The sequence below is a fragment of the Triturus cristatus genome, chromosome 3_2, assembly GCF_964204655.1.
Source record: "Triturus cristatus chromosome 3_2, aTriCri1.1, whole genome shotgun sequence".
Taxonomy (NCBI): Eukaryota; Metazoa; Chordata; class Amphibia; order Caudata; family Salamandridae; genus Triturus; species Triturus cristatus.
In genome coordinates this window covers 216,300,213-216,314,432 of record NC_140584.1, presented here as the reverse complement: position 1 = coordinate 216,314,432, position 14,220 = coordinate 216,300,213, and the positions used below count along the sequence as shown (strand labels likewise).

Here is a 14,220-nt window from a genome sequence, read left to right as displayed (position 1 = left end):
CATGTCAACTTTTTCTTAGAAATGTAAGACATTTAAGAGAGGGATATACTCTGCAACTTCTTTGTGCTATTCTCCACTGGTTACACAACTTCCTGTAGGATAGCTCTTAACTCTTCCTTTTCCTCCCTTCGTTTCCACCTACCAGAAACTTAGTGGTGCCCATCGAGGATCAATCTTGTTATCCCTTCTATTTAACAGATGTATTCAGCTCCTGGAACATCTGATCCATTACGCTGAGGCAGCATTTACATGTATATGTTAGAAACTGGGTTTCTGATTTGCGGAGGTATGCACCCTGTCTAAGCAGAAACAATAATCCTAGTCAGGGTAAGTCACAAACACACCCTAAATTAACCTGTGCTTACCTCCTGGTAGATTGGCACAGAGCAGTCAGGTTTAACATAAGAGGCAATGTGTAAAGTATTTGTGCAACACTTCAAACACTAAAACGGTGAAACATCACACAAAATGATACTACTCCTGGTTAATTTATTGAACAAAACAAGACCAAAATGTCAAAAATCCAATAAGTAGAACAAGAGTTATGAACTTTTAAAGAATACATTGAAATGTAGTGGTTACAAGCATAGAGTGCGAACCGGGGATATTTGGTCCCACTAGACTGGGTCATATCCAAAGGTTCAGGCCAACTGCGATGGAGGCAGATCGGATCCAGGGACCAGCATTGGCCCGTTGCAAATGTATCGTAGTTGCGTCATCAATGATGAGATGAGAAGCGCAGATGGGATGCAGGGTGGAGATTAAGCTAGGTATTGTCGGTGATCCACACAGGGAGGTGATGCATTTGTTCCAAGCCATGCTACAGAGAAGATGCGTCAGGAATGGAGTTGATGGTCCCTGCAGTCGCTGATGCATCAGAGTTGAGCCTCGCAACGGCAGTGATGCGTACACAGCTGTGCAGATGCGCCAGTTCTGAGCTGTTGCATCAAGGAAGATGCATGGATTCTGCTGGGGCAGCACTTTAACCCACTTCTAAGGGCCCAGGACTGGATTGGCACCACTTGGCAGGGTTGACTCATTGATGATAGAGTCCCAGTGCTGAGGGAGGTTAGTTGGAAGGCTTTTATCTCCCTGAGAATTCAATCAGGAGGCCAGCAAGACCTTGGAGTCACACTCTGGGTTCTGGGATTAAGTGATGTGGGTCCAGCCAGTCTCATCCAGGCGAAGAGGACAGCAGGCAGCAGGGCAGCACAGCAGAGAAGGGATCTAGAAAAGTCGCAAGAAATGCGCATGCGCGGGCGTCCGCGCATGCGCATTAGTCAGAAGAAGTTTGAAATGGAAGAGGGAGCCCCGTAGACGCCGCGTTCAGGTAAGTTTCTTTAATTTACTATTTATTGTAAATCCGGGGGTTTGATTTAAAAGGAGGGCGGGCGGGAGGCGGGTGGCGCGTAGTGGGGCTACGCGAAGCACATAGTGCGTGTAGATTTGGGCACACTACGTGCTGCTTCACGTAGCCCCACTACGCCCACTACGCCCACCCTTAGATGGTACATCAAGTCACACCTAAGGCCCCTTTATGTGGCTGTCTAGAGGGAATGCACAAAGCCAAGCTGTCACCCACCCCAGATGTGTATTCAGACACAGGCAGCAGGCATCAAGTGGCTAAAGTAAGAAAATGCTAACTTTCCAAAAGTAGCATTTTCAGAATTAAAATTTAAATCCAACTTCACTATAAGCTGTGAATTTAAATTAATATTTCTAGGGACAACACATTTGAGAGTCCTATATCTTTCCAATACACTTGAACTGATTATCTCTTCCTATTTGGAAATTACACACATACAATTTAATAAGGTAATCCCAATGTTATCCTATAGGTGAAATAAATGCCTGCAGTAGTGAAAAACAAGTTTAAGAGTATTTCACTACCAGGACATGTAATACTTAAGAGTACATGTCCAACTTTTTAAATACACTGCACCTTGCCTTGGGCTGTCCAGTACATACCTTAGGGGGGATTTGTATGAATTAAGTAGGAAGGTTTGGATCAGGCAAGAAGGTTAACTTGCCAGGTCGACATGGCAGTTTAAAACTGCATGCACAGGCTCTTTAAGGTGCGCCTGAGACCTGTATGAAGGGCTACTTAAGTGGGTGACACCATCAGTGCGGCAGACCCAGTAGCATTTGATTTCCTGGCCATGAGCACAGGAAGTGCACTTTACCAGGGACTTATAAGTAAATTAAACATGCCAATTGTGGACAAGCCAATATTACCATGTTTTAAGCAGAGAGCACATGTGGTAAATTGTCCAGAGTCTTAAAGCCAGCAAAGAGGAAGTCAGCAAACCAGGAGGTCTGACGGTAAAAAGTCAGGGGGCACCATGCCAAGCATCCCAGGTCTAACAATATGCACATGACGCCCAATTGGTTTCTTAGTTTGCCTCTACTTTTTAAGCTAGATCCTATGGGTGTACCTTCTACTTCTCAAACTCATAGCTTAAAACATATTAACTTGTGACATTTTCAGACAAGTAGTTTCCAAAACCATAGCTATATACAAATGATCTTTTGATTTTCTATTTGAAGTACATTTTTATGATGGAACTGATGTCTGCCAATTTATACCTTCTGACTATCCCCAACACCAAATATGTGTAATCAAATATCAACGCCTTCTTTGTTACCAAAGTCACATTCTGACATTCTGTGCCTCTTCCAAATTAATCTGAGAGCTGTCTCCTCAAAATATTTGAAATCCTTAATATTTTGTATTTCACCACAGCTGACTTGTAGTAACAATGTCAGCTGCAGTTTTGTTTCAATAATTCTTTGCAGCACCAGGAGACTGTGAACTATACAAATCACTTTAACATAAACAATTTAATATTCCAGTATTTTAATCATAAAATCCCCAAAGGGTGAACAAATGTGAGACCCTTTGCCCAAAAAAACATTAAATATTAAATTAGACAAAAAGTTGCTGCGGGCCTTACATTTTCAAAAGAGCTTTATGAACACTATATAATTTTTGTTGCCAAAAATAATCCACAATGTTATTCACTGTGATCTCCCAGACATTTGATTTATGTAAAACCATTTATATTTGTATGTGTATGCAGGCTACAACATGGTATTACAAGTTTAGGAAAAACAAAGGCAGGTTTTCTGAACATATGAGTGGTAGCTCATTGGGAATAAATGGTTTCTGCCCACATTCATCACCCCTAGATTTTTATATTTTGAACTGCATGGTTATTGTACCTTTTCTATGAGTGAGTCTATTCAATTAATGTCACTCACTGTTAGCTGCGTGTAATTTGGTATTGAATTATAAACACCAGTGTCTGCCTGCTAAGATAAGGCTCACTGGTGCACAGCTGGGGTTAGAGGCTCTGTGCTGGTTATATGCTTGTATGTTCACAACCGTGCACACATAAATGCGAGCTAAGGTGTAGGACTACTGTTTAACTCAACCTCCTATCTGCACACAGGTACCCTGTCCAGAAGGGGCCTGTGCAGACATTTTAAATTGGGCAACTGAGAATATTAAATTGGGGATCTACACTGTTTTACTGCAAGTCTATGATACGTTATTGAATTCCCACTGTCAGTCAAACCTGCACCTAATATTAATTTGGGATTAGCTAAAGATAGAGGGAGTTTGTACATAACTTTCCATATTTTGAAAAAGGCTCCAGGAGCAAACAAAATAATAATTCAGTCATATGCATACTACTTTGGTTTTACAAGTCAGTTCTTAAAGAGATATAAATTTTGACTTGCCCTAATGGGTCCAGTTAATTATTCTGCTCACCAGTAAGTAAATAAAAGTCATTACTCAAAAATAAGTCCATTTTGGTGGGATTAGTTGTTAGAAGAAGGCAGAGGGGCTATCTACATAGGCCAATTAACTGACACTCCACTTGCAAGTCTGATCACGTGGAGAAAGGGTATTGACAGACGTCTGTCATTAGGCACATCAGAGGCTTCCTTTGAAGTCTTGAAGGGAGGGGACCACTTATGTAGTGTCGCTTAGATGTGTAGCTAAGAACCAATCTCTTCAAGACAACCACCTGAGTTCAACATTTTTTAAATTACCTAACACACTGTGCAATGGAGTGGAGGGCTGATGTGGCATCTCCGGATTGGTCAGAGATACTCACCTTGAATAATGCTGCTCCTTTACTTTTAAAGCCCTGCACAAGGGGGAAACTTTGCTAGAAGATGGAGCAAATATGTGAGAAAGGATGGGCTTAAATGGAGTGGAGGGACATTTAAGGTATGTGCATTTAGGTCTCTGCTGGACTCTGTCTCCAAAAACAGCGGCACTGGCCGCCCCACTCTGAATTTCTGTGGACCAGTTTGGGCTGAAATTAAGCTATGAAAAAGTACACCAGACTGTTGCAAGAAGAGAGGTGCCTAGCAAGGATATGGCACTTGGGGGGTGAAGGCAGGCAGTGTAGGCTACCGTAAAAGCTGCTGTTGTGAGAATCAGAGTGAACCAGTTATGAGAAGCTGTGGCAGAAAGGCATGGTCCTGAATCCCTCTCAAAATGTATTTATTTATTTATTTGTTTTATAGAGCGCGAACCAGACCCGTGAGGGTATCAGAGCACTTTAGAGGATTAGGATGGTATACAAATAGTTAGGAAGGGAGGGATCAATTGGGTAAAATAGGGGATACATTATCCAAGAAAAACACGTAGTCTAACATCCCGGCTACATGTGGGATAAAAATTAAAACAGTTAGATACATTATACAAGAGGGCACGTAGTGTCAACTCTTGGGGGGATGAGGAGGAAGCAGTCTAAAAAGTTACATTATGAAATTCTGCAAGGTTTAGAGGCACAAGGCCTTGATTTGACCATCCTGGTGGCTACAGCACATCACCAGGTGCAAAGCATTGGAAACCCATTGCTTTCATGTGCATCATTTTCATAGCTACTAGGCTAAAAATAGTTTGATATTCTCCCGGTGGGGCAGTGGCTTGGGAGAACCAGAGTGAGATGGGCATGTTGCATTTAACGATCCCAAATACCCTAAAGAAGGGCCAGTGCCCCAGGAAAACTAGCCAAATCGAGCACACTGCGCTTGGATTATGTTTTATGACAATTGGGGCCAGCGTGCTTCATTTACTAGCCCTGTGCTCAAGAGCTGCCACTTAAGAGGGAGTCTGACAAACAATAGGTGGCTCTCCAGTCGTTATCTGTGCCAGGAGGGCTAGAATTCGTTCAAGGGTGTGAGGACTTTAGGCCTCCATCGCAGCCCCCAGCATGAACAACATGGAGTTCCATAGGTGCAGGGGCATAGGCATGAAGCCATAATGCCAGTGGTCGCTTTAAATGTCATGTGCTAGTGAGTACTTTTTGGGCAAAGTTCAGAAAGGACAGAAAAGTGTTCGAGGCCGCATCAAAGAGTGCACCTGAGCTTTCCCCATGCCGAGGTTAGTAAAAATGTCCCTATTGGTTGGTGGTGCCCAGGGAGAACAAGGACACTGCAGACAGAGCATGCTTGCATGTAGGAGCAAAACTGGGGCAGCAGTGGGTCCCTCACAAGTCCCAAAGATGCCCCACATAATTTTCAAAATTACCCCAATAAGAATCCCAGGTCATTAACAGAACGACGGAGAGAGATTTTTTGATTTCTTTAGAACTCCTTGGGCAGGAACTATTGTTCAGAGTGTGGGTGCATGTGTCTTGATAATTGTGACTTTTCGCTGTTAAGTATTCCGATTTTGGAGTTACATGTGCTGATTAATCAAAAGGGAATGTGTTTGATTAATACAGAATGCACATTCAGTTTAGGGTAATTTTCCTTAAAACCTGATAATCGCGTCTGCTCGAATATACTAATGGTACTTAATCTTTAAATCCCTGCTAACATTTGTGGTTTGTTCTAAATATTTGTTATTACAGTATGAGCACATTTTAATGGAAAACTACAAATAAATAATGTTATAAAAGAATAGGATGGGGTGTTAAGGGGGAGGGAGGAACCTTAACACCAGGCAACAACTAGACAGGCCATGCAGAATCGTATCACCCACTTTAGCTACTGGGAATATTACTTTTCAACTAATATCTTCGTTCTGCAGGCATCGTATTTTACAGATCTTAAATGCATCCTGTATTACATCTAAATAAACCCTGGCTCTTACCTGTCACAGTGATGCCATCTGAGCGCTGACACCACACTGCGCGTTCATTATCTCTCCATGGGCCCATTCTCCACTCGTAGTCGTAACATTTGCCACCTGCATTCAATTGCATATTAGGAATTATTGTTCGTTATGTTCATGCACAGTTCCAGCAAACAGCTGAAAAACAACACGTCGCATAGTAAAAACAAGCATTTGCAATGCAATCGGTCTCGCCTTTGGGACCTTATATGTATTGAGCTATGCAGCACATTAGCCTGGGTGCTGAAACATCTACACGCCAGGTATGGGAACACATGGAGAGAAATAATGCCTTTCAGTGGGAAATGGTATTGTCCAAAGCTCTGTTTTTAATATAAAATCAGGGCCTTCCGGGGTCATATCACTAAAAATACAGGATTTGAAAAATATTATTGTCTACGGGTGCTCGTGGAAGACAATTTCTATGGTTGGAATCTAGAGAATGCTAAAGTGATTCTGGTATTTTATTGACCTCTACTGGGCGTTTTCTATCAAGAAAGTTAAATAAAGGTAGCTGCCAGAAATTTTTTAAAAAGCAAGTCCCTCAGCAGAAAGCAATTCTGGTTTTTTATTTACCTCTGCTGGGTGTTTTCTACCAATACAGTTAAATAGAGGCAGTTGAACAGAAAAAAAAATCCCTAAGCGGAAGCAGACAAGTCTGATCTCCAGAGCCCACAAAGTACATACACATATACGTACATAATAAGTATATACTAAAGTATATACAAGAGGTCTCGAATGCTCGACCTAATGACTAAAGTGGTTGGCCTTACCTATGCAGGGCCTCGTCTCCAGGACTTGCTCCGGACACGTCTCCGTGTTTTCAAGCAGCTGATTTATGAAGGCCTTCGACCGCGACTGGCGCCCAACGGTTTCAAAACTCCTTCCGTCAATGCAAGTCAGCTCACATGTGCTCCATGTCGACCATTCAGTGAGATGGCAGTCCCCTGTTGAAAAAACACAAAAACTTCTCAGATAGGCAGTAGGGTGGCAAAGATGCCATACAAGCTCTTGAGGTAATAAAACACAGAGTTTTTCAGGGCTCAACGGGCCCCTGAGAGCTCTGGGCCCAGGTGCCACTGCATCTGCTGCACCGAGAATAACTACGCCCCTGGTCAGATACCATGGAGGGCACATAAATGTCTGATACACGTGCAACTGTATTGTGTAATTTCTTCCGCATGAATGTTCAGGTGCGGCTCGTCTGTGAGGCGAAGGAAACTTGCCCCAATGCTTTTCAGCACCGCAAAAAGGAAAAATAAAATGATAATAATGCGATGGTATTATCATTTTTATTTTTCCGTGCTGAGGCAGTTTTGTGGGCTGAGGCTGGGCTGGTACAGAGCAGGGGGGAGGAGTGGTAGAACTTTCTAAGTGTACATTACTGTTTGGCCAGCTGGCTTGGACCGGCCAAACAGTCATGCGCACTTTGAATTTTCTCCACCGGCTCTATTGTACAGCCTGGGTGGAGAACGTGCCCAGGCTCCCAGTCCTTGACTGAGCGCCGAACCACGGTGCTCAGACCAATCATGATGCTTCTGTCATGGTGAAAGCAGTGTCCTGATTGGCTTAGGGGAGCCTGGGTGCTTCCTGAGTCCTGTTCACACAGAAAGAAGAGGACGGAGGAGCAGCGGTGGCCAGCAACCTGGATGGCAGGCAGGTAAGCAATTTTTGTTTTTGTTTAAATAAACCCTCCCACCTCACTACTGGTGCCTGGGAGCAGCCGCCAATGCAAATTGTAATAAAGTAGATGCATGGCCACCGGAATTAGGTGAATCTGCAGCCGTGATGAGTTTTGCATAATTATGGATTTGCCGCATTTGCCCATAATCCATCATCTGCCGCATAATCTGCAGATTTTAACAAAAAAATGGTTTCTAGTTTAATCGGATCAAAAGTTAAAAAAAATACGGCGACTCTGGTTCCTGCGCATCAGAAGGCTTTTCGCAAAGGTTGAGTGGTCATCTTTTAGTTGCTAATTGTTATATTTGATGTTAAACTGGTGATAATTAAGGTGAACTCTTTTCTTAGACACTGTTACTATGTGTAAAAATTACAACATTATTTAGTAATACAATCACAAAATGTGCCACATTATGCCGTATAATTTGGTCTTCCTTGGTGCATTATTTAGTCAACCTTGCCACATAACTTTTTTCTCTTCTGTCGCATAATTCAGGTGGCCTTGAATATATATGACATTTGCCGAATGCAGTGGAATGATCGAAGAGTAGATGAATGAATGAAGGGCCAACTGACTGAATGATGGAAGCTATGATAATGAGACAGAGTGTGGTGGGCTGGCTCCTAGATCAAGAAGTAGTGGGAAAGTAACTCCTCGGAGGGACAGAGAGAACACAAAACTTAGCAGTATAAACGTGTAGAGAAAGTTTCTTATACACTGGGAAAATGATTTCAAAGTGGGAGGAAAATGAAGAGTTTCACGTTTTGGCTGTAAATATAGAAAATGAACGCTAAATGATTATGTTGTTAGATTCCTTCTACGTAATTGCGACTTGTAATTACGATCAAGGAAAGTGAATTGTTATTGCTACCTTGGAGATTTTAATGACAACAATTTGTGAAGTGGCAGGATAAATCAAGTTTTGATCGACTGTTGTAATGTGAATTGAATTTTGCAAGTCTTAGTTTTTATTGCTTTTTAATGAATGTCTGCTTTTCATACGTGGCAGGTGACGTTTGTGCCTAACATTTCTACCTGATCATGCATACATTTGTATTTTTTTTGGTCTTATAATCAAATGATACTAATTTTTCATGTCACTTCGAGGTAATTGGTAGTTAATACAAACATCTACTGCTAACTCGTGTAGTGTACACAACCTTTTCCTTATAAATAATATGTTTCATTTTAGCAGCCGAATTTTCATCTGTTTCTTATGTATGGTATGATGACATATCTGCTGCTATGAGACGATCTAGAAGCAATATCTTTTATTTAAAGCGTTTATGTATTTGCAATGGGTAATACTTTTATATGTCACAAAAATGCAGCACTCAAACCCTTGATGTAAAAGGGAGATGTATCAGTCGATAACTACATTTTAATTGCATCAATAAACAAAATTAGTTGACATCTGTACACAGAAGCAGTGCTTTTTTGTCAGAGGAAAGGTAATTTAAAGTTGTAAGTCACTTTTAGGTAAACAAGGCTTTTGAGAAGAGTGACAAACCCTAGAGGGCTAGACTTAGAAAAGCGCAACTGCGAGAAGCAGTGTTTTTTAATCAAAGGTGACACCGCACTTCCTAAGAGAGCAGTTTTCATGTTCAGAGGCGTGACTGCACATTTGTGCCATGTCAGGCTGCACTTCCTGTCCCTGCAGGAACTTGTCAGCGGGCACCCGGATCTACTCTCACCTGGGTGGCTGGGCAGGAGTCATAGGATGGGCTTTAGGCTATGTGCCCAGCGAAATTAAACCAATTGAATTTCTTATTTTGATAAAGTCAAAATAAGGAAGAAATAATATACGCCAATACTCCTTCTCTGTGTAACTAAGGGTTTTCCTGGATACCACAATGTGTAACAAGATGAGATTGGACCCTTATAAAGCAAAGTAAGCCCTGGCAAAGGAAGCACTGACAATCAATCAATCAATCAATGCACTTATAAAGCGCGCTACTTACCCGTGAGGGTCTCAAGGCGCTGGGGGGGGGGGGGGGGGGGGCTGCTACTGCTCGAAGAGCCAGGTCCTGAGGTGTCTCCTGAAGGTGAGGAGGTCTTGGGTCCACCTTAGGTGTGTGGGGAGGGAGTTCCAAGTCTTGGCGGCGAGGAAGGAGAAAGATCTGCCACCGGAGGTCGTGCGGTGGATGCGGGGGACAGCGGCGAGGGCGAGATTGGCGGAGCGGAGCTGGCGGGTGGGAGTGTAGAAGCTGAGTCGGTCGTTGAGGTAGGCTGGACCGGTGTTGTGGAGGGCTTTGTGTGGGTGGGTGAGGAGCTTGAAAGTGATCCTCTTTTCGATGGGGAGCCAATGAAGATCCCTCAGGTGGGGGGTGATGTGGTTGCGGCAGGGGATGTTGAGGATCAGTCGGGCGGAGGCATTTTGAATGCATTGTAGTCGTCGTAGGTGTTTGGCTGGGATGCCTGCGTAGAGTGCGTTGCCATAGTCTAGCCTGCTGCTGACTGGGTCACAGTTCTTCTTGTTTCAGTGGAGATCCACTTGTAGATCCTGCGGAGCATTTTGAGGGTGTTGTAGCAGGCGGAGGAGACGGCGTTGACCTGCTTCTCCATGGTGAGGGAGGAGTCGAGGATGATTCCCAGGTTGCGAGCATGGTCGGTGGGGGTAGGTGCTGTTCCTAGCGTGGTCGGCCACCAGGAGTCGTCCCAGGCTGAGGGTGTGGGTCCGAGGATGAGGACCTCCGTCTTGTCCGAGTTCAGCTTCAGTCGGCTGTTCCTCATCCATTCAGCGACGGCTTTCAATCCCTCTTGGAGGTTCGTTTTGGCGGTGGTCAGGTCCTTGGTGAGGGAGAGGATCAGCTGGGTGTCATCGGCGTAGGAGATGATGTTGAGGTGGTGTCGGCGGACGACCTGAGCAAGGGGGACCATGTAGACGTTGAACAACGTCGGGCTGAGGGATGATCCCTGGGGTATGCCGCAGATGATGTCGGTGGCCTTGGAGCAGAAGGGGGGGAGGCGTACGCTCTGTGTTCTGCCGGTGAGGAAGGAAGTGATCCAGTCCAGGGCTTTTCCCTGGATTCCGACTTCTTGGAGGTGTTCCTTTAGCGTGCGGTGGCAGACTGTGTGGAATGTGGCTGATAAGTCCAGGAGGATGAGGGCCGATGTTTCTCCGTTGTCTAGTTGAGTCCTGATGTCGTCTGTGGCTGCGATGAGGGCTGTCTCGGTACTGTGGTTTCTTTGGAATCCGGACTGGGACAGGTCTAGGATGCTGTTGTCTTCAAGGTAGTGGGTCAGCTCTGCGTTGATGACTTTCTCGATGACCTTTGCCGGGAATGGGAGCAGTGAGATGGGCCGGAAGTTCTTGAGGTCCTTGGGAACCGCTTTGGGTTTCTTCAGGAGGGCGTTGATTTGGGCGTGTTTCCAGCTTTCCGGGAAGGTGGAAGTCTCCAGGGAGATGTTGATGATATTCTGCAGTTGGGGGACGATGGCAGTGTCGGCTTTGTTGAAGATGTGGTGTGGGCAGGGGTCTGACGGTGATCCGGAGTGGATGGAGTTCATGATCTTGCGTGTCTCGTCGTCGTTGACGTTGGTCCAGGAGGTTAGGAGGTTGCTGTGGGTGGTGTTTGCTGGGGCGGTGGGGTCCCGTGTGGTGGGGGCGGTCATGTTGTCGAAGCTGGCGTGGATGTCGGCGATTTTCTGGTGGAGAAAGGCGCCAGTGAGTTGCACAGTTCTTGGGAGGGTGGGATGTTGTTGGTGTTGGTGATGGGGTTGGAGAGTTCCTTCACGATGCTGAAGAGCTCTTGGCTGTCGTGTGCTTTGTTTTCCAGGCGGCTCTTGAGGGATGATCTTATGGCCAGTCTGATGAGGTGGTAATGTTTGTGGGAGGCGTCCTTGTGGGCTGTGTGGCTGTCTGGTGTTCGTTCGTGTAGCCATTTCTTCTCCAGTTTTCGGCACGTCCGTTTGGGGGTCTGGAGCTCTTTGGTGAACCAGGTGGCTTTTTTTTCTGGTGTGGCTGTTGGGTGGTTTCTTGAGTGGGGCGAGGGTGTTGGCGCAGTTGTTGATCCAATGGCTGAGGTTGCGTGCGGTGGCGTCTGGGTCCGTGGTGTCTGTGGGTGGGTTCTGCACGAGGGAGGTGGTCAGCTGGTCCTTTGTGACTTTACTCCAGCCCCGGCAGGGGAGCTGTTTGGTGCAATGGTGTGTGGTTGGCTTCTTGTAGGTGAAGTGGACGCATCGGTGATCGGTCCAGTGGAGTTTGGTGGTGTGGTTGAAGGTGACGTGTGGGCTTGTGGAGAAGATAGGGTCAAGCGTGTGGCCGGAGGCGTGTGTTGGATTGGTGACGAGTTGTCCGAGGCCGAGGTTGGCGAGGTTGTCGATCAGGGTGGTGGAGTTGGTGTCGTTGCTGTTCTCGAGGTGGAAGTTCAGGTCCCCGAGGATGATGTAGTCCGTGGAGAAGAGTGCGTGGGTGCTGGCGAGGTCAGCGATGGAGTCGCTGAATTGAGGCCGGGGTCCGGGTGGCCTGTAGATGAGTGTTCCTCTGAGGGTGGTGTTTGGGTCAGTGTGGATCTGGAAGTGCAGGTGTTCGGTGGTACTAAGGGTGTTGTCTGAGTGGGAGGAGACTTTTAGGGTAGACTTGTGTACAATGGCTATTCCTCCTCCATCCTGTTGGTGAGGTCTCTGCGGGTGATCTTGTAGCTGTCCGGGATGGCTATGGCGATGTCGGGTGCCGAGGTGTCGTTCCACCAGGTCTCGGTCAGGAAGGCCACGTCAGGGGCGGAGGTGTCGAGCAGGTCCCAGAGCTCGATGGCGTGTTTGCGTGCTGAGCGGGTTTTGAGGAGTATGCAGCGAAAGTAGTTGGCCCCGGTCCTGGGAGGCTTGGTGGCTCTGTCACAAGTGAAGCTGCAGGTGCGGCAGGAGAACGGGCCGTGGGTGCGTTTTGGGGTGGCCTGGAAGCAGCGGTGGTCTCGGCCGGTGTTGAGAGCGTGGAGGGTGCTGGTGTCGTAGAGATGTCTGGTGTTGCAGCGGTTGCGGGGTCTAGGGGTCTTGGCGCTGGGCACCAGTGGCATGCCCCCTGTGCGCGTCCGCTGCGTGCTTCCGTGCGGCATCCTCCATATAAGGCAAAGTGGGAGGGAGGAGCAGCTGGGAGGCGGGAGCGCGGCGGCTAATGGGCGGCGGGAACGGGTCACAGAAGGAAAAAGGGGCAGGGCCTCAGGGGAGCAGCGGCGGAAAGCGGGGACGGGAAAATAGAGCGGTGGGGGTACAGAAGAAAAGGGGGCACCGGGAGCAATCAGAAAAACACAGATTATGGGCAAAAAAATGCAATCAGCAATCAGAGGCAGCAAAACAGAGCAGGCAGAACAGAGTCAGGGAGAGTACACCAGCGGCGAACTCACGGCAGTGGAAGGCAGCACGGGGGAGTCATGAGCGCACAGGAGGAGCTGTGCGGCGTGGGGAGTGTCCTGGCCTGCGAGCAGGGTCGAGGGTCACCCTCACTGTGCTATAGATAAAATAGCACCGGAGCGAAGTGACAGAGTGAGAGATAAAAGGAAGGGGGCCCCCTGGTTTAATGAGACACTGAGGGCACTGAAACAAAGCCTCCGCCACACGGAGAGGAGGTGGCGGAAAGCCTATGACCCAGCGGAACTGACAGCCTATAAATCCATGCTTACCACGTTTAAACGATCTATCACTGTCAGGAAAGCCTAGTACTACGAGGCTAGAATCACTGCAGCACCTAATAAGCAGAAAGAGACCTTCAGAATACTGAAAGAACCCAGCCAAAAATCTGAGGTGAAATCTGAGGCCGCACCCCTAGACTGCAACACATTCCAGACTTGCTTCCTCCAAAAGGTCAAGAACATCATCTCCGAGATTAACAATACCCCCACCAATCAAGGGCAACTAACCCAGGATCAGGATCCCCCCCTTCCGACAACCAACTCTCCACCTTTCCTACGCTGGACACTATGTTACTGACACAACTGATGAACCGCACCAAATCAGACTCCCCCGCAGACCCGTGTCCTCCAAGGATTTTCCGAATGGCCCTACCCGGCCTGGAAAAACAGTTCCTTGCCCTACTGAATAATTCCTTGGAGACTGACCACCTACCCTCCAACCTGAAGGAAGTCAGGGTCACCCCCTTCCTAAAGAAACCTGGGGCTGATGCCGCAAACCTCAAGAACTATAGGCGATCTACCAGCTCCCTTTCTTGTCAAAAGTGATAGAACAACATGTTCTCAAAACACTCTCACTATTCCTGGAGGATAACCAACTGCTCCAGAAGCCACAAGCTGAGTTTAGAGCCCACCACAGTACGGAACTGGTGATGTTGTCCTTCCTTGATAATCTCAGAATCATGGCGGATAACAAAAAACCAAGCGCCCTGATTTTATTAGATCTATCAGCTGTGTTCGACGCGGTCAACCACACCCGGCTGTTGGAGCGA

At 46.7% G+C, this 14,220-nt stretch overlaps 1 protein-coding gene across 1 annotated transcript in view; it reads right to left on the bottom strand.

The window, feature by feature from the left end:
* THSD7B (thrombospondin type 1 domain containing 7B) overlaps nt 1–14,220 on the bottom strand; it is a 2,208,177-nt gene that overhangs the window by 55,800 nt on the left and 2,138,157 nt on the right. The window contains exons 24-25 of the mRNA XM_085647534.1: nt 6,913–7,086; nt 6,119–6,214 (exon numbers count right to left, since the gene is read on the bottom strand). Of these exons, the coding sequence (XP_085503660.1) occupies nt 6,119–6,214; nt 6,913–7,086 (270 nt within the window). The remainder of the gene's footprint in view (nt 1–6,118; nt 6,215–6,912; nt 7,087–14,220) is intronic.